Source organism: Pteronotus mesoamericanus, unplaced genomic scaffold (assembly GCF_021234165.1).
Source record: "Pteronotus mesoamericanus isolate MK-2021 breed Mesoamerican mustached bat unplaced genomic scaffold, CSHL_Meso_final contig_657, whole genome shotgun sequence".
Taxonomy (NCBI): Eukaryota; Metazoa; Chordata; class Mammalia; order Chiroptera; family Mormoopidae; genus Pteronotus; species Pteronotus mesoamericanus.
In genome coordinates this window covers 7,312,341-7,339,537 of record NW_026555229.1, presented here as the reverse complement: position 1 = coordinate 7,339,537, position 27,197 = coordinate 7,312,341, and the positions used below count along the sequence as shown (strand labels likewise).

At 39.0% G+C, this 27,197-nt stretch overlaps 1 protein-coding gene across 1 annotated transcript in view; it reads left to right on the top strand.

Moving 5' to 3' along the window:
- The first annotated feature begins 1,823 nt into the window (after positions 1-1,823).
- CFAP43 (cilia and flagella associated protein 43) overlaps positions 1,824-27,197 on the top strand; it is an 84,604-nt gene continuing 59,230 nt past the window's right edge. Inside the window, exons 1-6 of the mRNA XM_054581751.1 lie at positions 1,824-1,949; positions 3,300-3,553; positions 7,475-7,571; positions 16,576-16,743; positions 18,407-18,557; positions 24,016-24,175. Coding sequence (XP_054437726.1) covers positions 1,882-1,949; positions 3,300-3,553; positions 7,475-7,571; positions 16,576-16,743; positions 18,407-18,557; positions 24,016-24,175 — 898 coding nt within the window. The 5' untranslated portion in view covers positions 1,824-1,881. The remainder of the gene's footprint in view (positions 1,950-3,299; positions 3,554-7,474; positions 7,572-16,575; positions 16,744-18,406; positions 18,558-24,015; positions 24,176-27,197) is intronic.

Genomic DNA, 27,197 nt, shown 5'->3' with positions numbered 1-27,197 from the left:
TTGCACCTCTATCCAGCCCAAAACATCAGTAGTGCTTTAGCTCTCCTTGGTCAGACCATGAAACTGACTGATAATAAATCTTATTTCCATTCTCCCTACTCTCCTACCTAATTGATAATCCTCCTATAGCCAGAAAAATCTTTTATAAACAAATCTGTCATTTTCCTGTTTGAAAGCATGTAATGCCTTTCCATGGCTCTTATAATAAAGACCAGAATTCTTAACTTGACATTTACCTGGCCCTTGGCTCCTTCTGCAGCCATACCTTTAGTATTTTCTACCCATCTCCCTCTGCTTCAATCACACTTCCCTTCCTACTTCATCCCATCTGTTGTCCTGCTTTAATACCTTTCCAAAAACTGCCCTCTGCTCATTCCCCCTCCCCTCCCAGCAATCACTCCTCATCCTGTGCCTCTCAGTGAAAATAGCACATGCTCATATGGAAACCATCTCTGACACTGCCCATCCAACTAGATGTGGACCCCAACATGAGATTTCATATATCCTGTTCCTTTTCTTCTTAATTCAATCTACAATTCCATATTTGTGTAACGAAGTGGATGTCTATGCCAGCCACCCCTCACCCCCACCAGTCTCTAAGTTCGAAGAAGGAAGGAACTTTACCCGTTTTGCTGATTATTTTGTTCCAAGGGACTAGCACCATGCAAGGGAGATACTCAGAAAATATTTGTGAATGAAACAAAGGTGAGAGGGTGGCAAGACAGGAAGGAAGGACTTAAAGAAGGGAAGGGGAGAGCAGGAAAAAGGGGAGGAATGGAGAGGAGGGAAGGCGAAGGAATGGGAAAGCTACCTAGGGAGGGTCTGAAAGGGAAGTGGAGAAGGGAGGACAAGCTGCAGACCCTTTTGTAATAGCTACAGCTAGGCTCCCCCAAGGGGATTTGTAATGGAGTCTAGAAATTGGGGAGTCCAAGAAAAATACAGAATATTCTCCTCCCTCCCCCCCTCAGGCGGGCAGCCATGAGGGATGGGAGACAACGAGTGGGGCCATTGAGTTACTTTGCATATCAATTAACAGACCGGCTTCAAATCAGACAAGGAGGAGGGCCATTGAGAACTACCTCCAGTGTCAATAACTGCTGGGTAGCTTCATTCCTCAAGCAAGGGTTAATTTTGGTATCAACAAGGCTAACCAGGAAAGTGTGCAGAAGTTTAACCCAGGATGTAACTGAACAAGCAGCTCTCCTGATTGCAGGGCCTGCTAGAGAGAAGTCGGATATGAGGTTGCTGGGGAGGATTCCCGCCTGGGTTGGTTGTTCGGTAACAGTTTGATCAGGCTATTTTCAGAAGCTGTCTGCCTCCTTTAAGTAGCTACATGTGAAAGTGTAATATAACAATGAAAGGCTTGAAACTGTAGATTTAGACTAGATCTTGCTTTAAATCTCACCCAGTTTTGTAGCTGTAGACAAGTTACTTTTCTTATCCGCACTTATCTGTAAAATGGGGTCAATGGGGGGTTTGAAGATTAAATAATGCCTACATCGAGCTTGGAGCAATGTCTGGCTCGTCCAGCGCTCGATATTAGTTTCTGCTTTTGATATTTATTAATATTCTAATTATTTGCCACACTCTAGGTAAGGCCACTCCGGCCCCCATTCCAAGGGACCCGCCCCTCATTTCGCTCGTCGCTCACGCTCGCCCATTGGCTGATACGCTGCAGTGCTTTCACCAATCCGCTTGCTTCTAGAGGGAGTAGGCCAGAGGGGCAGAGCCAATGTGCGCAGGGGTTACGGTTTCCCGACTACGGTGCAAACAGTGGGGGCTGCGCTGCCTGGGCAGCGGAGGGGCTCGGGGTAACCGTTGCAGACTGGAGCCCGGCTCCAGCGTTTGCTGCCTGGGCCCGGCTTTGAGAAACACCGGCTCATGGCTCAAGGCCGGGAGGTAGAAGAGAACCCCTACGCCATCGCTAGCAGCGCGTCCCTGTCCGTGAGGTGCGGCATCGCCGCCCGGCGACTGACTTCGGTCTCGCGGAAACTCTTGCTCTGATTTACATCCCTTTCCTACGCTCTTCTTCCTCCCAATCTGTAGACCCGCGTTCCCTGAAACTTTGACCTCGTCAAACCCTTATTCTATGACCCTATCTCCATCTCTTTTTCTGCTCCACCCCCTTTCATTTTCCCCTCCCCTCGCTCGTTTGCCCTTCATCGCTCTCCCCAACTGTCTATTCCTGCCTCGTTTTCCTGGCCCAGTATTGCCTTCAGTGATCCTTTTCCCTTCCACTTTTCATAAATGCTACCCCGCCCCCGACATGCCAATGAGAGCCCCCATCCCATGCTTGTAGCCTCTGGTGATTTCCTTCCAAATTTAGGGCCGTCTTTCTCTTCCTCCTAACTCTGAACAACTCACTTTGGATTTATTTGCATTTATAGTAGCCTTTGAAAAGCATAAAGTGCTGCACAGATGAAAGTGGCATTTCTTTCCTTCCCCATTCCGGGAGTGTCTGTTACCTGCAGTCTGTTCCACGCAGCATACTCCACTGGTCCCTGGCTCTTCTCTCCAATTTCTTGAAGTTTCTCACCAACGTGGTGCCCTTCTCTTATTTTCTCTTCCACCTATCTTTAAGTGTGTCCTTAATATTTAAATAAAACCAGACTCTCCCCTCATCTCAGACTCTCCTTAACTTCTAGCATATACCCACCACTCACTCCTTTAAAGTATGTTCCTTTTGTGTCCTAGCCTTTTATTCATGTTGGCTTAATTCCTTTTATTTTCTACATTTATATTTTTAGATCTAAAAGATGGCTACACATTTCTAAAGAAGAAAATTTCCTACTCTGCTTACAACCACAAAGCAGGGTGTCCTATTCAAAGTTGTTTTTTATAAAGTTCATTTTTAAAATCAAAGAAAAATCATAAAACAATGGCCCAGGATACACCCTCTTTTCTGTTAGGATCAAGCTGCTCTCTCTCCCACTCCTCTCTCTCTCTCTCTCTCTCTCTCTTTTCACTTGTTCTATTTCAAGCATACAAGACTCCAGGAATGCTTGAGACTTTCTTAGGTTTGATCAGAGAATTTGCTTCACTGAAAAAGTTCTCTGTAGAAGGCTCCTGAGACCTATGGAATTTTAGGTCTACATTTAAATTTCTGTAGTACTTGGACTTAAACTGGCCTCTCAGGCAGCATAAGTGTTCTTTTATCTTAGAGATTGTTTGGGGCAGAAAGGGGTTGAAAATAGAATAGGTGTGTTTCGAGGATTTTGGTGACCTTTTGTTTGCTTTGTCAAAAAGAAGAAAGCATTTGGAACGTATTATATTGATGGTAATATATCTTTTCCCTAAAGATGGGTGCAAGGATTCCCTAAGCAGAATGTTCATTTTGTCAACGACGGCACCATTTGCTATCCTAGTGGCAATTTCATAATATTTATTAATATTGCAACCAAGAAAAAAACTGTACTCCAGTGTATGAATGGAATTGTGGGCGTCGTGGCAACTAACGTTCCTTATGAAGTTGTGGCTTTCTCTGACCGGAAACTGAAACCTCTCATCTACATATACAACTTTCCTGGACTGACCAGAAGGACCAAATTAAAAGGTATCCTGCAGGACCCCTTTCTCTGCCATAACTGAAGGATTTTGTTGTAAGATGTAACCAAACCTAGTTCTTATAAGTGAAGCATTTTGGGGAGGTTTTGTTATTGTTTTTTGTTTTTGTTTTTGTAATACCCATTTTAAAAGAAGGAATCAAGCTGACCATAAAGGATTTAATTAATTGGGCTAGAGCCTTGCTACCTGCAGTGTGGTCTGCTTACCTTCAACATCGCCATCACCTAGGGTACTGTCACAAATGCAGAAACTCTGCCCCCAACCCACACTTAACTGAATTAGAATCTGCATTTTAACAACATTCCCCAGGTGATTCATATGCACATGAGCTGGAAGACTCATTTATAGCACTAAATGCAGTTTGGAAAAAAACCTTTTTCAGAACAATTTTTTTTCCCTTCCTGATAGTTTATTGAATATCCGGGTGAATTGATGTAGTATAACTTCTAAAGATAAATCTCTGAGCCTCAATTTCCTTTTCTGTGAAATGGCGATAATGGTAATATATACTGTTAAGGCTGTGGTAATAATAAATGAAATTATATATGTCATTGTATAATATAGGACATACATCATATATACGTCAATCAGTGTTATCTACCATTTAAATTATTATTGACTCATTCTAGATACAGCTGACCCAGACGGGGCTGCTGCACATCTATTGGAGCCCTTCGAATGAGTCCCTCATTTAACACATCATGGACAGAAATCTCAGGAGAGATAAAGGCTGGTCTTAGTTCTATAGCCTTGAGGGTCAAATCAGTGTTTGCGTCAAGCCAGGGAACTTCACTATAATTTGACATTTTATTTGTGGGGAAATTTGTGTTCTCACAGATTAAAACAACTTTAAAAACATAACCCATTCGTACATTGTAAACTGTCTAGGTGGGCTGTAACTACCCTTCATCTTTCAAATTTTCCCATTATTTGGTTAGGTTATTTCGTTATAGCCCTGTCTAAAAAATTTAGCATCCTCCTGATGTACATTTGAACACATTGTTGCAAAGACTTTTAAAGTCATTTTTCATTTCTTCAACTATAAAGACAAATGAGAATAGAAATTTTTATAGTAGTTCCAAAAAGTGGATGATACTAACCTAAGGGCCAGGTATGGCCTAAGGTATGGAGATAAAGATAAATTCAAGCTGCTACCCATCATTCACATTGAATAATGAAACTCCAAAGGTATTCACAATAAAATTAGGAATAAGTCCTCAAAGATACCAGTTGTTACCATTATTATTAAATATCAACCTGGAACTTCTAGCCAATGCAACAAAATATGAAACTGAGAAAAAGTATAGCTATGGGAAAGGAGATAATGGGAATGCAATAGTCTTCTAGGACCAATAAAAGAGGGCTCAATAAGATGCTGGTTTCAAAATAAATACCCATGCAATTAGAAGATTTAAATGCTTAGAAATAATCCAAAGAAGAAATGTGATTGACCTGAGTGTAGAAAACTACAAAAATCATTGATTTAGTATATTTAAAGATACAGAGACATTTCTGGTTATTATAAATACATTTTTTATATTCTTCATAGAAAGTAATTCATAGGTTTATCATATGTTTAGAGAGGCAGGAGTACTTAAATGAAATGATTCCAAAGTTCATCAGGAAGAACAAAAGGTAGAGAATGGAAATAATTTGAAAGAGAATGATGGCAAGGCAGAAGGTCCCTTTAACAACGTGGTGCTACAGTAATTAAGGGTGTAGTATTGGTGCAGAGATCACTAGATGAATGAAAGAGTTGAAGTCTGGGGACAAACTCTAGAATATATAAAGCTAAGTATATGATGAAAGACATTCCCACATACACAAAAAAATAGATGATAATGGATTATCCAACAGTGGTGTTCAGGGACTACTTGAACAGAAGTATCATGTTGGGTATTCATGTTATACTGTACTTCAAAATATATAACATGAAAATGAGTTCAATATAAACAACAAACCCATTGAAAAGTACAAGAAAATATGATAGAATATTGGAATGATTTCAGGATGAGGAAGAACTTTTCATACAAAGGAAAAATTAGAAAGATTGACATTTCGTTACATACAAATTTGAAATTTAGGAGTATCAAAATTACCATGGAAAATCAAAAGGCAAATAATAAACTGAGGGAAACATTTGGAACAAATATAATCAAATATTTTTAGAGCATTAGGAAACAAGAAGAAAAAGGACAACTATTAGAAAAATGGAATGGCAACTTGCCCACACCATGAACTACAAATGATCAAAAACATCAGAAAATATTTCATCTCAATATTCATTTTAAAGAGTCCTTGAAATCAAGATGAGATTTTTCTGCTTATCAAGGTCACTTTTTAAAAAAAACAACAACTTGGTAACTGCTAGGCAGAGTGTAGTGAAATTTGTAACATTCTTTTTTGCTGAAGGTGGGAGTATAAGTTGATACAATCTTTCTGGGAAGTAAACATTTATCTGACTCAGTTAAACCCACTTCAAGAATTAGAATTCACTTCTAGGAAAATAATCAGAAATATGGTCAAAGATTTGTGTGCAAAGGAGTAAAAAGCACTGTCATAGCAAAAGACTGGAAACAACTTACATCTCCAATACATGAGTGTGGTTAAATAAGTTAAAACATCCCATAAAGGGGTATTATGTGGACATTAAAATTCACATTATTAATTATAAAATGCAACAACAAACTAATAGGAGTAAAATGTATGGTTCAAGTTTCCTTTTAAAAATAAATTTTTATGTATAATATTTAACCCATGATTATTATAGCTATAAAAAACAAAGTTATTTAAGGAAAAAAATGTGTATTTTTTTCAGGTAAACACAGAAGAAAATACCACTAAGAAATATACCAAATTTAGTAGTAGGATTACAAAGGATATATTTTTCCTTTTATGCTTTTTTTGGTATTTTCTTCGAAAACCATGCATTTTTAAAAATTTAAAATAACTGAAGGAAATTAAAATTAATAAGCTTCAGTTTGGGGAGGAAATGTCTGTATAACAAGGATAGAAAGTTATTCTATTAAAGCCTCTATCCCACAGAAAAATTATTTTTATTTTTGCATTGAATGCTTAAAAAATATAAGCTGTTTTCTTTGTTGATTAAACTAGGCTAAATAAATTCAATAAATGACAAAGTTTAGCATTATATTATGGTCAGTTAAAGTGAGAAAGTTAAAAAGCAGAATCATTAAAAATACACAGAAGTAGGAATAGAAACATGAATGTAAAAAATTAAAAAAGACAGACATAGGAAAAGGTAAAGCTTGCAGTTATGGAACTACATTGAAAAACAGCAGATAAAGAAGAAAAACCAGAGCCTCATATACAGAGAGGCAGAAACAGACACTTCCTGTTTTAGCATCCTCCTGATGTACATTTGAACACATTGTTGCAAAGACTTTTAAAGTCATTTTTCATTTCCTCAACTATAAAGACAAATGAGAATAGAAATTTTTATAGTAGTTACAAAAATTGGATGATATTAACCTAAGGGCCAGGTATGGCCTAAGGTATGGAGATAAAGAAGTAAACTAGAACTATTTTACTTCCCCAAGGTATTTAAAGTTGTTTGAATGTTTCTGATCACAGCGTTTCATATATTTATGGACTATTTTATGGTTCTTGAGACATTTCAGATCACACTGGGACATGTTGCAGTATGCTCTGTTGCACTGAAGTCTAGGGACAGCGAACTCACAGTCTTTATTCACTCTAATATCTTTTAAAAGTGTATCTTAATTTATTCTTAACATTCTGTTCATTATGTTAGAAATTAGCTATGAGATCTCTTAACTGCAGCTTTTTTGAATTAATTGAAATTTATTAGAAAAGGAAAATAAATTATAGACTATAGTTAATGTCAGAATATGATAATTGAGTCCTTGTAATGGATTTTATATTTTAGGCAATGTTCTTCTGGACTATACTTTACTTTCGTTCAGTTACTGTGGCACCTATCTGGCTAGCTACTCCTCTCTCCCAGAATTTGAGTTGGCTGTCTGGTAAGTTCCAGCATCCTGCAGAATTCCTTTCATTTGACTTGTCAAAGGAATTTGCAGAATTCCTTACATTAAGTTACTTGTCCTTCTGGATTTTATCACAGGACATATACATGAAAAAATCTGAAACAAGGAACAATGGAAGAAGTAAAAGTCCTAATCGTAACGTAATATCAATTACTACTTTTAGGCATAAAATTTGGTAGGGCAAAAGCTATATGAGAGCTAAATTAATTATCATAGTTCTCTTTTTATTTATGTGTTATAACAGTTCCTTTGTCAGGTAAAGAATTCATTTATAAATTCATAAACTTTCACCTTTTCTAAAATAGTTCCTTTGAGTTGTTTGCATATTTCCCACTAATGTTGAAATTAAGATAGTGTCTATATTAGAGCTCAGTTTGAAGTAATAGTTTTTAGAAACATTACAACAATTATATGTTCAGAGAGTGGAATATTATGACATATTTGCAAGTGCTATAGGAAATACCTGTGGATAAGACATATCTGTGGTCTTTGCTGGGTTTACCCATGTGGCCAGCTTCAAAGCTGCACTTACTTTTCCATCCTTAATAAAAATTCCTTCATGGAAGTCTTATTAAGGGGAAGTACAAAATGTTCCAGAAATGATCGTGGATGCTCCTTACATATTAGTATTTCTTATATAAAAATGTAATAATATAGCCCTGGCTGATGTGGCTCAATGGATTATGTGCTGGCCTGTGAACCAAAGGGTTGCTGGTTCAATTCCCAGTCAGGGCACATGCCTGGGTTACAGCCCAGGCCCCCAGTAGGGACTTGAGAGGCAACCACACATTGATGTTTCTCTCCTTCTCTTCCTCCCTCCCCCTCTCTCTGAGAAGAAAATCTTTTTAAAAAATGTAATAATACAGGTTCAGTGAGCCACATTTAGTTTATGCAGTGTGTTTTTTTAATAAAAAAGCTTTATTAAGGTATAATTGACATATAATAAACTGTTTATATATACATATATATAATTCGATAACTTTTAACTTATGAATAAACCCATGAAACCGTCACCATAATCAAGATAGTAAGTATATCCATAACCCCCAAAAGTTCCCTTGTGCCCCTCAGATGCTGCCTAATTGGCCCTTGCCACACATACCCTTACCCCATCACTGCCCTGCCCTCTGCCCCCCCATTTCACCACAGATACACTTACTCTTAATTAGTGTCTTCTAGAATTTAATAAACAGAAAGTTATACGTTATATATACTCTTTTTGGTCTGGCATTTTTCATGCAGCATAATTTTGGATTATCTCATTTTGAAACTCTCTTATGCTGTGCATATTAATAGTTCATTCCTTTCTAAGCATACTACAGTTTGTTTATCCACTCACCTGTTAATGGACGTATTAGTTTGCTAGGGAGCAATTAACCAAATACCACAAACTGAGTGGCTTAAATAGCAGAAAGTTACTGTCTCATAGTTCTGGAAGCTAGAAGTCTGAGATCAAAGTGTCAGCAGCATTGGTTCTTCCTGAGGGCGATGAGAGAGAATCTGTTCCAGGCCTCTCTCCTGGGCTTGCAAATAACTTCCTGTTCACATGTTCTCCTTGCATGTGTATCCGTCTCCAAATTTCCCCTTTTTATAAGGATACTACTCATTGGAGTAGGCCCACACTAAATGGCCTAATTTAACTTTAATAAAGATCCTATTTCCAAATAAGGTCATATTCTGAGAACCTGAGGGTTAGAACACCAATATATGAATTTTGGGGGACACAATTCAACCCATAGCAATATTTAAAGGACGAGTAGAGAGCAGCCTTCTAAGGAAAGAAGGAAGAAGATTCCAAGCATAGGAGTGGCATGTGCAAAGTCCAGGAGGTCAGAGAGAAATATCATAGGTTTGAGGGTTTAATTAAGATATCAAGAGAGCATAGTGATAAGAAAAAGATACTAGCCATAAGAGACAAGCCTGGAGTGATAGTCTGAGGGCAGCTCAGGAGCAGCCTTGTAAATAAGTAATCATAGAGTTTATGATCCAAATCAGAACACTTTCAAGAGTGAAAGGCAGTGTTATTGAAAGTTAATGTAGAACAGCAGGTCTAAACCGGGTTTGTCGTAGGCATACTGGGGAGATTACTCACTCTATGTATTATATAAGCCACGCTAATGGGCAGGCACATCCTTTACCCTAAAATCAATGGGAGACTATTAAAGGGTTTTAAGCAGAGATGTGACATGCTCAGATCTGAATGTAGAAAGACTCCTTCCAGTCGTATCATGGAAGGTATAGTGGAAGGAAATAAGACCAACATTAATTAGTAAGCTGTGACAGTCCGAGTGAGAGGTGACTGTGGTATGGACTAGGGCGGTGGGAATAGGAATGGAGGGAAGTGGAGAGACCTGGGAGGTGTTTAGAAGGCAGTCCCATGGACTTGGTGGCTGACTGAATATTGGGCATCATGCTGAGGGAGAGTGACAGTTGAGAGTTCTACCCAGAGTTGTGACTCAGGCAACTTAGGGACATTACAGTGTTATTCAGAAGGATATCAAGGGCATGCAAGGAGGGAAGATGGCTTGGAAAAAGTTGAGCTGAGGATACCTGAAATAAATAAATGGACATGTCTAGTTGGCACTTGATATATCAGTTAGGATCAAGTTCATTTGCTGTCACAGAGGCCCATGTTACCCTTGAAAAGTGGCTCAGATAAGACAGAAGTGACTTCCTCTCTCACATATAGTAATCTGGGAATGAGAGCTCATGGCTGGTGTGGTGGCTCCCCAGAGTCAGAGACCAGTCTCCCACTATCTTGCTCTTCCACTCCTAGGGTGTGGCACTCATCTCTAGTCTAAAGTGGGGGCACTGCCCATGTATTTTTGAGAGCCAGTGAGAAGGGGAAAGGGTAAGGAAAAGGCACAAACCTTCATTGGAATGCATAGCCTGGAAGTTGCACATGTCACTGACACTTAGATCCCATTGGCCAGCTTAGTCACAAGCAATGTTGAGCTGTAAGGGAGGCTGGGAAATGTCTTCATGGTGGGTGACTGTGTGCTTGGCTAAAAACCAGAAGTTCTGTTACTAGGAGGGAGATATGAAGAACAGATATTGAGGGACACAATATGTCTCTGCCACAGATACCTGGGATGGGAGTTCAGGAGAGAGGGCTGGAAACAAACATTTGGGAGTTATTAAATCAGAATAGTAATCAAAGTGCTAAAAGTGAGTAAGAACACCTAAAGAGGAGATTTGGACAGAAACACCAATAAAAAAGGTACTAAAACCTCATTGGAGACCCAGAAGGAGCAGTCATGGGGGAAGAAGGGTTCCACAGAAATCAGCCTGTGGCTGAAGCTCACAAGCCACTTTAGTGGGGAGTGCAATCTCAGGAAAGAGGCCTACAGGAAAAGGGGAGGAAGGCAGGGGAGGAGGAGAGCCCATATAAGTGCACATTGCTTTGCTAACCACCACTTGGTACCAAATACAGTAGCTTGCTCTGTCTTGCAGGTAGTCTTTTGAGAAGCTGTATGAGCAGTGGGCTGGGAAGGGGAGAGGAAGAGATGAGACTTTATTCACCAACTCCTGTTATCCCATCAGTCAAAGGTCAACTGCACAAGGAATTAACTTCACCACACTTTTAGGTTTATTACAACCTCCTGTATGTCGTGCCAAGGGGCTTTAGGGAAGTCCCTGGGCATGTGGAGCAGGCCTGAGGGTGAGGCACATGCGGGTGTACCTACAGGAAGTTACTTAAAGCTTACAGAGTTGGACAACCACCAAGTAAGCTAATAAGAACAGGTGATCTAGGCCTTAGAAACAGTGGGAGACACAGGTATGTGACAGAGAGTCCAAGAGTCATTCCAGAAGGTAGTCATGATAAGCAGAGTCAAATCATGCAGAAGTAAAGTTAGACAGGAATGAGAAGTGCCTGTTGGATTTAGGATGAAAGTGGACATCAGTGGATCTGGGAGACAGCTGTGTCAATGAAGTAGTGGTGATGGGATGCAAATATCCTGGGATGAGGAGCGACCAGGAGTTGGGAAGAAGAGGTAGTGAGTTAAGAACAACTCACTCGAAAAGTTTGGCTTGAAGGGGATGGGAGAGAGACATGAATGAGTGATACTGAGGGAGGGCTTTAAAAAAAAGTGGTACAGATGAACACTTAATGTAAGTGTTGATAGGAAGGAGTCAGGAGAGGATAGCCTGAAGATGCAGAAGAGAAGGAATAAGGAGAGAGAAATCAAGCTGGCAGAGGAGTGAATGGAAGTCACACTGACCTCCTCACAGGACCAATCTGGAATTATAACTAAATTGTGGAGAAATCACCTGGAACAAACAACTGAACAGGAGCGAGAGAGGAGTCTTATAACCTCAGACAGACAGAAGAATCAGCTTTAGTACAACCTAACTGTAAGGAGTGCGGTGGAGACTCAAGAAGGTTGGCAGGGTGCCCATGGGTGTCAGCACCAGAAGGATATTGAAATGGCCAGTTGGATTCCCCTGAGAAGAGCAGGGTCTAAACCATACACAGGGATCTCCAGCCTACAGCACTGGAACCCAAAAAGTACACAGATGATAACCAGCTGTGAAAAGCAGCAGGGCTGCTCTCTGCCAGAGACGGGCAGCTGGAGACACAAAGAGCCTTTTAAAGGGCCAAAACCTAAATTTTTATTTGCAACCACTTTCTCTGGTCTCTGGCAAAGGTGTGGGCACAGGGGGCTAGAGACACCTGAGGAGAGACTGGGAAAGGAGGCTTTGGGGAGAGAACTGAGTGGGTAGCTGGTGAGATTCTAGTGCTGACTCATCCCCCATACGGCAGCAGCCATCTTGCTCAGGCAGACCACTACCCTGAGCAGCAACAGGACACAATAGCCCTGCCCCCAGAAAGGACTCTGCCCTGGCCCAGTGGTGCTAAAACCTGACAGCTGAGTACAGAGTGGCAGCCACAGATAGTAGATCCCTGACTAAAGGGGGCGCAGAGTGGTCTAGAGGTACTTGAGGAAAGACTGGAGACAGAGGCTTTGGGGAGAGAACAGAGGAAGTAGCCAGCGGGATCCTGGTGCTGGCTCCTCCCCCATATGGCAGCAGCCCTCTGGCTCAGGCACATACGACTCCCCTGAGTGGCAGCAGCATGAGAGAACCTAATAACCGAGCCCCCAGGCGGGACTCTGCCCCACCCCATGGTGTCTAAGCCAGCCTGCTGAGTGCAGAGTTACTAGATTAACAACTGGAAGAGACAGCCACAGACAGTAGATTCCTGGAAGTCTCGAACAGACTGCCTAAGATCAGACAGGGTCAACATCTGACATCATCAGAGGCAGATCCAGAAAAAAAACTCAGTGGTCTCCTACCATAGAAGTACACACCACAAAGTCAGGAAATCAAGACAGATCAATTTAAGAAGCAGAAGCAAAAAAGAAGAGTCTCACAAATAATGGCAAAACAAAGAAACACCCCCCCCCCCCAACACACACACTTAAGGGGAAAGAAGGAATCCCCAGAAAGAGAAATAAATGAAATAGAGGCAAGGAAACTATCAGATATTGAGTTCCAAACAACGGTTCTAAGGAAGCTCAATGAGTTCAGTGAGCTCAGAGAGAATTACAAAAAACTACAGGGAAACTAAGAGGAACTTACTGCAAACTACATCAGCATGAAAAGACATAGAAACTATCAATAAGAGACAAGAGGAAAGGAAGAATACAATTTCTGAATGGAAGAACACAGTAGAAGGAATCAAAAGCAGGCTAGATGAAGCCGAGGATCGAATCAGAGAGCTGGAGGACAAGATAGAAAAAAGCTCCCAGAAAGAGCAAGAAAATGAAAAAAGACTCAAAAAGAATGAAGAGGCGTTGAGGGAAATGCAAGACAACCTGAAACGTTATAATATCCATATTATTATATTAATAGGGATACCAGAAGGGGAAGAGCATGAGAAAGGGATAGAGAAGCTGTTTGAAAAAGTCATGATGGAAAACTTCCCGAATTGGAGGAGAGAAAGCCACACAAGTCCAGGAAGCACAGAGGGTCCTATTCAAGAGGAACCCAATTAGGCCCACTCCACACACATAATTGAAATGGCAAATATCAAACACAAAGAGAGAATCCTAAAGGAAGCAAGGAAGAAAGAGATAGTAACATACAAGGGAACCCTGGTACGGCTAGCAGCTGACTTCTCAACAGAAACACTACAAACCAGAAGAGAGTGGCAAGAAATATTCCAAGTCATGAAAAGCAAAGGCCTGCAACCAAGACTGCTCTACCCAGCAAGGCTCTCAATTAAAATGGAAGGTGAAATAAGGCATTTCCAAGACAAAAGAAGACTGAAAGAATACACCTCCACCAAACCAGCATTGCAAGATGTGCTAAAGGGACTGCTAGAAGAAGATGAAGAAAAAGAGTCTATGAATACCCAGTTCCTTTCACAGTCACCAATAATTGATATTACCAATATTTTTAATACTTATTAATCTGATTGTGACAATAATGTGTTATTTTAATTGTTCCTTTATTATTTGTTGAGACTAAACCTGTTTTTGTATATTTCTTGCCTGTTTCTATTATTTTTAAAAATCTTTAAATGACTTTTTGGTATTCTTTACCCATTTTTTGACTAAATATAGAATTTTTTCCTAAAAAAACAAAAACTATTAACCCTCTTTTAGATGTATTGCAAATGCTTACCTATTCCATTATTTGTCCTTTAACTTTTTTTATATGTATATTACTGTATAGTCTCAAATGTTTAATATAGTCATATTGTCAATATTTTACTTCATAGCTTCTGGGTTTGAATATTTTACTTCAGCGTAAGAAAAATATTATTTTGTATTTTTTCCTAAAACTCCTTAGATTTTACATATTGATTTTTAACTCACCTGGATATTTTTTGTAGAATGTGTGAAACAGGGCTTTATATTTATTTTATTCAAGTAATAGTTGTCCATGCACCTTATTTGTTGAATAAGTCTTATTTTCCCCATTGATTTGAAATATCAATTTAATCATATATTACATTGTTAGATATATATGTTTGTTTCTAGAATGCTCATTTTATTTCACTGATCTACTTGATTATTTCTCTGCTGGTGACATGTTTTAATTGCTGAAACTTTATGATGGATTTAATTTTTTTAATATTTCATAATGGATTTTGACATTTAAAAAAAAATAAAATCAATCTGCATTTTAAAAAAAGGAAAGAAAGAAAGAAGGAACTCCTACATTTTGTGACAACATGGATGGAACTAGAAAATATTATGCTAAGGGAAGTATGTCAGTTGGTGAAAGACAAATACCTTATCATCACACCTATAAGTGGACTCTATTCAACAAAGTAAACTAACAAACAAAATAAACCACAGGCATGGAAACATGGAGCAGACTGAAAGTGACCAGAGAGGATGGGGAAAGAGGACAATGGTGGAAAGAAGGGGAAGAGACTAGACAAAGAATACGTATGAATGACCCATGGACATGGACAACAGAGGGAATTGACTGTGGGAGTGGAGGGCAGGGGGGATGGGTGGAGAAGGGCAAAGGGGGAAAAATTGAGACAACTGTAATAGAATAAACATGATTTTCTTTAAGTAAGGAAACAAAGAAGGAATAAGGAGAAACTAATGTTCTTAAGAATGCAAGACTTGTAGGATCCAGAGCACAGGTTGTGAAATTGGTCTAGGCAGGAGTGACATGCTCTCCATTGTAATAGGAAAGTAAGAAAGAGTGATCTAGATCCTGACAAGTTGTTATGCTTGATAGCAGGAATTAGGCAAAATTTTCAGCTGATGGCCTCAATCTTCTTCATAGAAAACAAAGCCATCTACTGAGAGTAATGTGGAGAGGTAAGAGGCTTCAGGAAAATAGAGAACATTAAAAATAACTACTTCAGAGAATAGGAAAGAGCACTGACCAGAGAAACAGTAGGATCTGAGGTTATATTGAGGCTTCAGTGGGGGTGGTAGCCAGGAATTTATGTCATTGACACACGTAACCTTGTGATCTTTCTTCCAATGTCTCCAGTAGCCCTGACTTTCACTTGTATCCATCCCAGGCTTGACAGTTTTTCCCAGGTATCTGAGGCAGAAAGTCAAAAGATCCAAAGAACCAGCACTAGAATAGTTGATATGATGGACAGGGCATTTGTGACGACAATAAAAGGAAATGAGAGCAGGAGGAACCCAAATGACCAAGCGAGCTTAATACATACTAGATCCACTTTCTCAATCACGACTCTGAATGGAGTGTTGGCCCCTTGTATGAGGGGATAGTTCACATTAATATTTATTTCGTCTAGCAAGGGACGTTGCTCATGGTAGGCATTCAAGTAACTCTCTCAAGTGAATAAATGAATTAATCAATTTTGAAGTACTAGTACAATGATTTTAAAAACTCAGTGAATGATTGCCCTAACTGGAGTGGCTCAGTTGATTAGATGTCATCCTGCAAGGTGAAAGGTCACCCGTTGATTTCTGGTCAGGGTACGTGGCTGGGTTGCAGATTCAGTCCCCGGTTGGGACACATACAAGAGGCAACTGATTGATGTTTCTCTCTCACCTCAATGTTTCTCTCCTTCTTTTTCTCTCTCTCTTCCTCCCTCCCTTCCCCTCTCTCTAAAAATAAATAAATAAAATCTTTTAAAAAACTCAGTAAATGATCACTTGGCATCAATGTATACCGTGTACCCAGAACCATAGAATACTCATACGTAGAATAGAGATTTAGACACCTACACTTATTTTTCAGCAAATGTGATGATATATTCCATTTTCTAGATTTGGATGAGTTAAATACAAATTTAATGAGGAAGATAAAACAGCCTTGGTAGCATATGAGTAATTTTTTAAATATTTGTTTTGCTTTCTTTAACAGTATAATGATAAGCATAATTAGTTATACATTTGATATTAATGTCATAGATTATATAAATTGTATAAATTGTTAAAATTTATGTAAGTTATTTTCAAATTAGACAAATGTTCTCAAGATATGAAGTTCAAACTAATTGTTTTTTACCAAATGCACTTTCTCTAAGGAACTGGGAATTGGGTGTCATTTTGTGCAAGAAGTCACAGCCTGGTGTTGATGTGAGCCAGATGACTTTTAACCCCATGAACTGGCACCAGCTGTGCTTGTCAAGTCCAAGTTCAGTGACTGTGTGGACCATTGAAAGAAGTAACCAGGAACATTATCTCAAAGCAAAGTGAGAGACTTCATTACAGCTCAATGTAGTGGTGTTCTTTGTTTGTATTCATGTAATGTGATCAGATCAGTTTGAGAATTAAATGGCTTTATGTACATCTTAAGTTATAACATCTTTCTATATATATAATGGTCTTGGACTGGTTTGCATTTTAAAAATATTCTCTATGAGTTGGTTTCCCAATGAGGTTCTTTTGAATATCAAGTCCTCCCAGAGCTTTATCCAATATCACTCAATTTTCCAAAATTTTATTTGCTCTTATTATTTCAAAACACAGCTTTTTGCTCCTATTACTCTGATGCCCAGCTGAAATCTCAAAAATACGAAACTTTTAGATATGGAAATTTTATATAGATTATACCTTCAGCCACATTATCTATAAGCAAAAGGGTAGTTGCATATAATGGATCATGGGAGTTACCATTTATTAATAAATAGAACTGGGTCAAAGAGAAATTCTATGACCAATGTCCTGGTAATGGTTGATCATAATGGTGTCTCTGTTGAGGAGGGTTCAAAGGCTCAATATGTCCCTGAGTTGACCGTACTCTCCAAGTCAAAGACTAAGGAGATGTTGGCCAGTACACCCTTGAAATTGCACTTTTTGAAAACTGCCTTCTGCAGAGAAATGTAAAGCTGGTAAATAAAGTTTTCTAAATGGAGAACCCTAAGAGGGACACTTTTCTTTTCTCAGTACTGTTTATGTCATAATTTCCTTTTCACAAGGACTCACTGAATAGCCAACTCTGTCTCCAGGCGGAGATGACAACACTATAACTGTTAATAAAGTAGATGAGGTCTCTAGCAGATCCTTACCAGGGTAGGCAAGTAACTTATTACACCCTTCTCTCTTTTTGCTTCCCTTGAATATTCTCTTCTAAATACTGAGTTTTAATTTTTCTAAAAAGTGGGAGCCAAAGTGAGTGGATTTTCCAATTCAGAAAGCAAGCAGGATTTCAAAATACTTAAGCTTTACATTTGAGTTGTAGGTACTATTTTAGTGTGACCATTTTATAAAATTATTCATCATTCATAAAACATAATCAACAAATTTTTAATATAATGCATGAAGCCATGACTTCCCCAAATTCATCTTGATAGCCATATTATGAGTTAAAAGTAGATATATGATAAATTTGAAAATGAATTCTTGATACCAGAGGCCACAGAGGTAGCTGAATACAACCTACATAATGTTTGTTTTGACCCACAGTGTTTTTTATTTGAATTGGTGGCTAGCATCTAAAATTTGAGAGATTTCTCATGAGTATCCAGGTTATGTACATTCTCTTATAACTTTGGGACCAGAATTCTCACATGTCAACAAACCCTATTGGCTGGAACTGAGTGGCACCTGCCACCTATAGGAGGGAACACAATTGCCCATTTGCCACAATTGCCACCTTGCCTGCCACACGTAACCTGCCTGACCCCACCAACATTCAGATTTACAATCCTACTTTAGGTGTTAACTTTGAAAATCCCAATGCTTTAATTTGAAGCTGTGTATTAAATATCTTTTATGATATACATTTAAAAATCTATTTTTTGGCCTGTATCTTTTTTATTTTGTTTGTTTTTTATGTTATAACACCTCCCCATCAGTACGTTAATGACTATTTTTTGTTAATGTGATTATTCTGATGTTTCTTTTTTTCTATAGGTCAGTAAAACTACCTATGGAAGATGGGTCATTTCTTAATGAAAAAGACACAATTTTCCCCGACTCATTGCCCAAGGATCTTATCCATGGACCTGTTCTCCCACTGTCAGCCATTGCCGGGCTAGTAGGCGAAGAGGCTGAAACTTTCAGGGTAACTACCTGGCACATCTTCCTGTTTGCCTTCACATAATCATCCCATGAGGTGTGCAGGATAGAGAGAATCATCCTGGTTTTTAATACAGATTAGCCTAGAGACCATGAGAGAGGAAGACGCTGGCATTTCGAGTTTGGGTGACTGGGAAGATAATGGCACCGAGAGCCCAGATGTGATTTCCGTTTTGGATATACTGAATTTGGGGGGCTGAGAATACCTCCAGGTGGAGATGTGGGGTGGAAGCTGGAAAAGTGGCTTACTGTTAGGGAGAAGTCAGGCTGCAGACACGTGAGGCCAAGTCATTCCCACAGAGAGGACGCTGGAAGTGCCGAGGGGAGAGGTGTGATGAAAAGGAGAGAAAGGAGGTCGGGGAAGAGGGCCAAAGGGGAAACTGACGGCCAGTGGTTGGGAGGAGGAAGACGAGTCTGAGAAGAACAGTCGCAGGATAGGAGCAAATCCAGGAAAAAACAAGTCCATGGGAAAAAAAGGGAGAAAGTTCAAAAGGGAGTTTGTCAGCAGTTGCACACTCATTCATTCATTCATCCCACAAATTTATCAAGCTCCTCCCATGCAGCAGGAACTGTTTTAGGCAATGGGGTCACATGGGGACCAGTCAGGCGGCATAATCCCTGTCTGTTGGAGCTTGCATTCTATCAGGGAGACAGAGAAACAACACCAAAAGTAAGAAGATACGTTAAATCATTGCAAAATGTGGCAATAATCTTAACAGGATAAATGGGGGATGGAGGTAAGGACAAGATTAACATGCTGGTTTGTCCTTTAGGGAGATGACACTTAAGTTGAGGCTTTAAGGCCTAGGAGGCCATCTTACAAGCAGGGTAAAGAGTGTTTAGGAAAAGGGAACTGCATGCACAAAGGTCCTAGGGGAAGGAAATAATTCAGTATGTTTGAGCAGCTGAGAAAAGACCCATACAGCTGGAGCACCGTAAATAGGGGGAGGGTGAAGCGCAGGTGATGTTCAAGGAGTCAGAGAGTAGAGAGTAGTAGCACACGCAATGCCTTTGAGATGAAAGTAAGGAGCTTGACTCTTAAGCCTCTCCACCTACATTATGCTAATGCTTCTGTTAAAGCTCCAGGCCAAAGATAAAAGATAGAGGTTCCCAAACATTTCTGACCGCTGCAGAGAATTAAGCTATAGATACTAAAAATAATTCAGTGTAGTAGACTATTAAAAATAAGCTCTGGCAAACAAGAGAAAAGATTGTATGCTCTTTGTGTTTATTCTAAAGGATGACAATTACTTTTTTACATTACAGAAGATGACTAATTCCTTTTAACAGCACAGATCTTAGCCTTGGAAATAGAACCCCGTTCAGCCACAGTGGAGCAGCAAAGTAAACACAAATAGATCAGCCATCAGGGTTCACAACTGAAAAAAAAAAATGTTTCTACATTTAGTATTTGATTCCTAGGACTCCAAATATTCAATTATCTCAAATCTTTTTTTTTCCCCCTGTAAGAGCCCTCATCTTTCACATTTTGCACCAACATCATAAACTCTATACAAAGCATTTACATTTCAGACAATTGTCCTTGTCATTTCAAAAATGCTATAGGAATGTCTTCCTTAAATATTTAAATGTGGAGTTACAATTTTAAAAAATGCTCATAGCTATATGGACATCTTTAGTTCCTAGGACTTTTGTACTCAGTGCATTTTGACCTTTTTCTGAAAACAGAAATTTAATGTTAAAATTTGACATTTCCAAATCATACAAGGAATTTTAACAAAGTCATGTACTTTGCATTCAAATAGGAAGTTAACTTTCCCAGTATTTATTTCTTCATTGTATAGATAAAGAAGGTGAGAAAAATGCCTAAAACACTGATTAGTGTCTGTACAATGAGTGAAAGCATAAAATAGAACTCAAATATCTTGATTCTATTCCTTCCTTTGAATGGCATTTTTTTGTAACCTGGGTACCAGTGGCAAAGAAATCAGTAATGACTTGATGTATATAAGAGCCTAAGAAATTGACAATCTGTGTACTTTTACAAAATTACAAACATTAAATGCTCTTGTTCTATCTCTTGTAGCTAATAATAGAAAGGCACATTACAGGCCCTTAAATAGGCCTGTATCACATTATACAACTTAATTAGGACATTAAAAATATATCTAGTAGTAGCATGGGAGAAACAAAGGCAGATGGTATCTGGCCAGAAAATGGATCCAAAATAATTAATTTAATCTCAAGTGTCCAGTTTCCTTTTTCCATCTACCTGTAAAAAAAAAAAAGTTGCAAAATAAAAATCTCTTTTATAAACTCAAGTATTCTGAAATATATTCAGAAAATTGCTTACATTTTCTAAAGCAATACTGAGTTGGACTCAAGTTTTTCATATTTGGTCTTCAAGTGACCAAAATATTTGAATCATGATTCCAGAGGATTAAACAAGGAGGTGGTGTTATCAACAAGTATTTTTAAATACTGTCGGCACTTTTCTTTTATAATTCTCAAAATTTTCAGAATTAAAGATTATTGTTTGTACTCACATAATCCATACAATATCACATTTACTTTTTACATGCCATGGGACAGTTCTGCCGGTGTGGCTCAGTTGTTTGGAGAGTCATCGCACGCAAAGGTTGTGGGTTTGATTAATTCATACTTAGGTTGTGGGTTCAGTTCCTGGTCAGGGCGCATATGGGGAACAACCAATCAATGTTTCTCTCTTACATCGATGTCTCTCTCTCTCTCTCTCTCTCTTTCCTTCCCCTTTTCTTTCTCTAAAATCAATAAACAACAAAAAAATATGTTTGGCACAGAACATGTTGATGAAAGGAAGTAACAGGAAAATAAGCCAAGGTTTATCTTAAACTAAGAAAAGCAACATGTAAATACTAGTTTAACATACCAAGGCCAGAAAATTCCAAGTTTTAATCCCCACATTCTGTTATGCACAGATTCACTAGTGTTGTGAGGGCCAGATATGTGTGTTCTTAAGATTTTAAGCCCACCGTAATACCAGGTAGAGTCTGTCTTTTTGTGATTTATAGTCTAAGGTTATATGTCATCACGACAACCCAAAAGACTTTAAAATAATGGTGTTTAGTTAGTAATTCTTTTCTTTGAGTCAAATCTCAGACACCACAAAAATGTCATTAATTAGTAACAGTTTAATCCATTTGGTCTTGTCCCTTTGTTTGTCCTACTGGATGGGCAGATTGTTATTCAAGTTTTATTTTCTAACAGTCTAATGGTATGAAATACCCTTATTAAGGGCATGAAATAGACCAATTTTGCAATCAAAGTCAATCTATTCTTTTAAAAAACTGTCATGATGATTGTTACTATATATATGATTTCTCCCTTACTCATGTGTCAAGGTCCATCCCAAATGATAATTCTCTTTCTCTACGCTTCCTTCACCCGACCAAGAAGAACCAATTGCTTTCTTATGGATGCACATATAATACAGGGGTGGGCAAAAATAGGTTTACAGTTGCTTGTATGGAAAATAATACATTAATGAATTTAAAATAATACAAGAATAAACTATTTCATGTACTTACAGCTGTGAACCTACTTTTGTCCACCCCGTATTTAAATACTCCTCTACTATAAGCTGCCATGTTTTCTGATTCTGATATTTGTTGATACTAATCCTTCCCCCAATGGGTAGTTATCCCACTGAGAAGAGGAATTCCTTAGGTCTTGGTGCAATGCCTGGTATTTAGCCAAAACCCAACGAACATTTGTTGAAATGTCAATTATGAAACAAATGTATGTAAGTTGAGGATCTAGTAGAAATAGTAACTTTTACAGTGTCACACCTGCTTTACCTTAACATGACAAACCTTTCCTAAATTAAAAGAACAGTATGTAATATTTTATTCAATTAATTGAGTATTTATTATAAAGGTGACTTGCATGCATTGGAAAGTTCTGAGTAGAAAAATCACTGTGTATATAGGTTTGAAGTATTCCCCAACTGTGGAACCAACTCTAATGTACCCTACTTTATTTCTGTCCACAGCACTTTTCAACACATAACATTCCATATATTTCATTTCTTATTTATTTTACTCTATTTCCCCTCACCAGGATGTATGAGGGCAGGGATTTTTTGTGCTTTGCGCATTGGTACATTCCTGTGCTTGGGATGTAATAAGTATCCAATGCATATTTGTTAGATGAATGAATAAATGAGCAAAATAAGCATGGAACTCTCAAGGAATTTAGCAATTCTGGTAATTTGGCTAATGGCTCATTAAAAGTGTTTTCTCTTCCTATGGGTGTAATGATGTCTAGAGAAAACAGAGATATTATGTTGTAGCTAATGCAATTCTAAATAATAGCATAGCATAACAAAAAGCTCAGATAAATACTAAACCTTATGTTCTTGATACAAATTAAACGAATAAACAAATTTAAGCTCCATATGTATGAATTATTTAAGTAGAAGGGAAGGAATGCCATGTTACTGTATCCTGAGTTTACAATCTTAATCATTCTCAGGGATTGAGGCAGGGGAGTATGCCCAAAATTGCTGTTACAACTACCTTGACCTCCAGGAAAGAGAGCAGGTAGTCCTAGACTTACAAGGAGACCTGCTTGTCCTTATAAAAAGGGAGACCTGCTCTGCTGGGCACAAGTGTTTAAGGCTATAGGAGAAATAATACTGAGGTATTACTGCCTAAGGAAGCAATCAACAGACTATGATGTGTTTTTGTATGGCCCCAGCTAAGACAATTTTTCACACTTTTTTAAGGGTTGTTTTAAGAAGGGTAGGTTGGGTATGTGGCAGAGAACAATGTGGTCTACGAAGCCTAACATATTTCTTTATAGGCAAAACTTCCCTTACATCGTTGGCCTGTATTATTTTTCAGTCTCCAAAGCCAGCGGTTTTTCTAGGTACATCCCATAGATTGTGCGCATTTTTCTTTGAGTTTTCCATTAAATCAAAGTCATGTAGGATGTTTCATGGACCAAATTAGGCCACCAGAATCAGACAAAGAGTCTTCTTCTCATTCGCCATGAAAGCTAACTAAGCAGGGGATCTAGGCGACCTCTCCGTAGCTACTCCAGAAAAATCGCATCCGTGACCCCTGCAGAATCAGAAGGGAAAAATGTTATAAAAATCTTCCTTAAAAAAGAGAGACTGTAGCTAGACAACAACTTCTTATATTTTAAGATACAAAAAAAAGTCCACCAGGAAACAGTATAGAAGTTATTACTCAAAACTCATGAAAATCTAGACCCTAGATTTGGCAAGAGTGGCTTATTTTTTTTTTTTTCCTAGTGAATTAAAATGTAGAGAAGTGGAGGAGGAAAGGAGTTCAGTCAGCTCTTGGCAAATGGTGGGGACAATGAATGTATGTATGTACATGTTCATTTGTTTCCTCTTGGAAATTGTTTTGATGGGTATTTCTCTGGCTTTTAGGCCATAATTGTTGTCATAATACAAGGTTTCTAATCTTTCCCTAAAGCCCAAAGATGATCTATATCCTTTGCTTCACCCGACAATGCACTGCTGGACTCCAACAAGTGACCTATACGTTGGCTGTGAAGAGGGTCATCTTTTAGTGATTACTGGAGAAAACTTGAAAGTGACTGTGCTTGATAAGATAGAAGACTTACCACCAATGGGTGAGAAACTGCTTTGCTACATATTCCCAGAAGTGTAGAGCCATTGGTGATGGGTTTGCAATTGAAGATGAATGTTTTATTTTCTATTTTTCTTTCTTAGAGGCATCTTTGATTCCTTCTTCTCCTTTATCCTATAGTTAGTTACCAAGTCCTAGTCCTTCTAGCTAGCTAATGTTTCTGAAATATTACATGCTCCAGACGTTCTGCTAGTACTCTATAATGCATATTTCATGTAATCCTCAAAACACCTTTACAAGGAGATACGTTTTGATCTCGAGGAAGAAATGGAGCCATTGAGGGGTTATCACACATGCCTGAATTTCTGAAACTAGTAAACTGTAGAGCTGAAACCTGAACTAAGGCTACAAGACTTCAGAGTCCAAATTCTTAGCTACTATGCTATATCCTTTCCCATACATATGCCATTCTGTTTAATAAGCTAATGTGTTCTCTCCTGCCCTCTATCCCTATCAACCCCTTTCTCTCTAGTGGTCTCATAAGTCCAACTGCCATCTTGAAAATTAGCTTTATGTTAAGTGGTTAGACTTTCCAAGGGAACCTGACCTATTTTCTTTAGCTCAATGGACGAGGTCCATTCCTAGTCCCATCAGGTCTGGCCAGAGTTGGGCCTCGGTCACAGAAGGGGCTAGGTGTAGACCCTGTGAGAAACGAACCTTGCCAGGGCAAACTCCCCAAACCTGTCCATGGCACTCTCCATTCCAGGTGCTCTTATCACTTCACACCCTGATTTTTGCAGCAACCTCAGGACTGATTTCATTGACCTTAATCAACAGCTGGCTCAAACCAGGCAGCTCATTCCTGCCCAACTGCTCTTCTTCTTACTGTTTTCAACATGTAACTCACGGATTACTCTCTCTTGCTTTCAGACCCTCTCTATTCTGATCCTGCCTGTCCCATTTAGTCTTAGATCCTACTACTCCCCAGTACAGGTCTCCTGTCTAGCCAGTCAGTTCTTCCCATCGTTTCACAGGCATGCCTCCTAGCCCATTCCCTGCCACTTCTCTCTGAACTCTCCAGGTCGCAGCTCAAACGCTATCCGCCACAGCGAGCCTCCACCCCTGGCAGGGCCCCTCCTCTGTGCCCTCTCCCATTCCCTGACTCTCACCCACTCATAAAGCTGAGGCCGTTAGATTCCTTTCCTCTCACTTTTACCCCCCAGGCTTGGTTTCCTCTCTAATCTCGCATCCAAAATGCCATTCCCCAGCTTTCTAAATAACAAACCTTTTTTTCTGGCCTGCATTTCCAACGTCACCGACTCCCACTTGAGACATTTTTGAAGTTCTCATCACTCCTGTGCTCTCCCTAACTTCTGCCTTCTGCTATTTGTAGTTACCTTTGTCTAGGATGTCCTTCTTTTCCATGTTTACTTGGTGAAATTGTCCTCTGTGGAGGCTTCCCTGCCCTCACCCCAACCTGCAGGCACAATTAGGTGGCCCTGTCTGGGTTCCTTCAGACTCCTTTCTTAGAGCCTCATTCTGTCCCATTACAATGCCTTGTGTGCATGTCTGTCTTTCCTGCTAGTCATCAACTCTTTGAAGTCAGGAATGTGTTTTACTTATCCTTAATTCCAGAATTTAATCCTAGAGAGTTCTGCGCAGTAAATTAGCACCTCTATGTGTGTGTAAAATGAATTATAAAACAGTGTTTCTCATTTCCAAATTCCTGCCACACTTGTAGTATGTTATACCCAATTTAGGACCTAATAATGTATAATTGGACACAGTTTGCTATTTCTTCCTGTATACTATTTCTAATAATTTTCATAATGCTTTCAAAATAAATATTTATTTAGCCTCTACCATATGTAAGACACTAAGCAAGGTGCCTCAGAGTTGACATAGAAGGCAAATATATAATCTCATAATCTCTACTTTCAAATGATTTCTATTTTATTAAAGAGAATATGACAGGTAGTCAGTTTATTACAGTCAGGTAGATTAGGATGATTTCACTAAGGGAGAACTTCACCAAGTGCTGTGGAAATTCAGAGGATAACAGACCAAGTTAAGTTACTTTGAAGGTGGTGTTTGAAATGGCCCTTGAAGGGTGGGTTCACAGACAGAAATAAAAGTAGATAGACTTTTTGACAATGATATCTGTGTAGGGAAAAAAAATGGGGTAGGTGGAGATGCAAGAAGTTGTATAGTTTGTATGGAGCGGCAAGTTTACACAGGGATAGTGGGGAATGGAAAGTCATCTAGAGCTTATCTGCACTTAAATGTAAGGCTAATGCGTTTATAGTTAATTCAACTGACAGTGGACAGACATCAAAAATTCCTGAATGGGGGGGTACCCCAACTGGAATTGTGCTTGGGAAGCTTAATTTAGCCTTTATTCAGAAAAGGAAGATCCTAGAATCAGGTGGCTATAAGCAGCAGGCACCTAGACTAAGGGAGGAGTCATAGGAAGCTGGATTCTGGTAGCAGCTGGACTGGGAAAGAAGAGACTGCTGGGAGATGAATAGTCCTTGAAGGAAAGGACAGTATCCTTCTTAGCATCTGGCAAATGCCAAGCACCTAATATGCAGTAAACAAATAATTTGACAGATGCCACCTGAACTTTTTATCTTGAAGGTCTCATGGTTTTTCTACATAACAAGTAATATGCTTTTGATATTTGCCCGCAAGGACAATATATTTTTTACTGAGATATAATTAACATATATGACATAAGTTTCAGGTATATAACATCCCAGGCCAATATTTTATTAATAAGTGACAAGAGGAGTTGCGGGAGAGGGGAAATGGGGGAAGGGTCTAGTCAAGGAGCATGTATAATGGACCCATGGTAACGGACAAGGGGGTGGGAGCTGACTGAGGGCGGGGAGCAGGAGGACAGGGCAGGGGAGAAAATGGGGGGGGAAATTGGGACACTTATAATTGAGCAACAATAAAAAAAGAAGTTCTGGTAGACCGTGTTCTTTCTTTTATCCACTGTGCTTTGTTTACTGAGGTACAAGTTTACATACCATAAAATATTCAGATCTTAAGTATACAGTTTG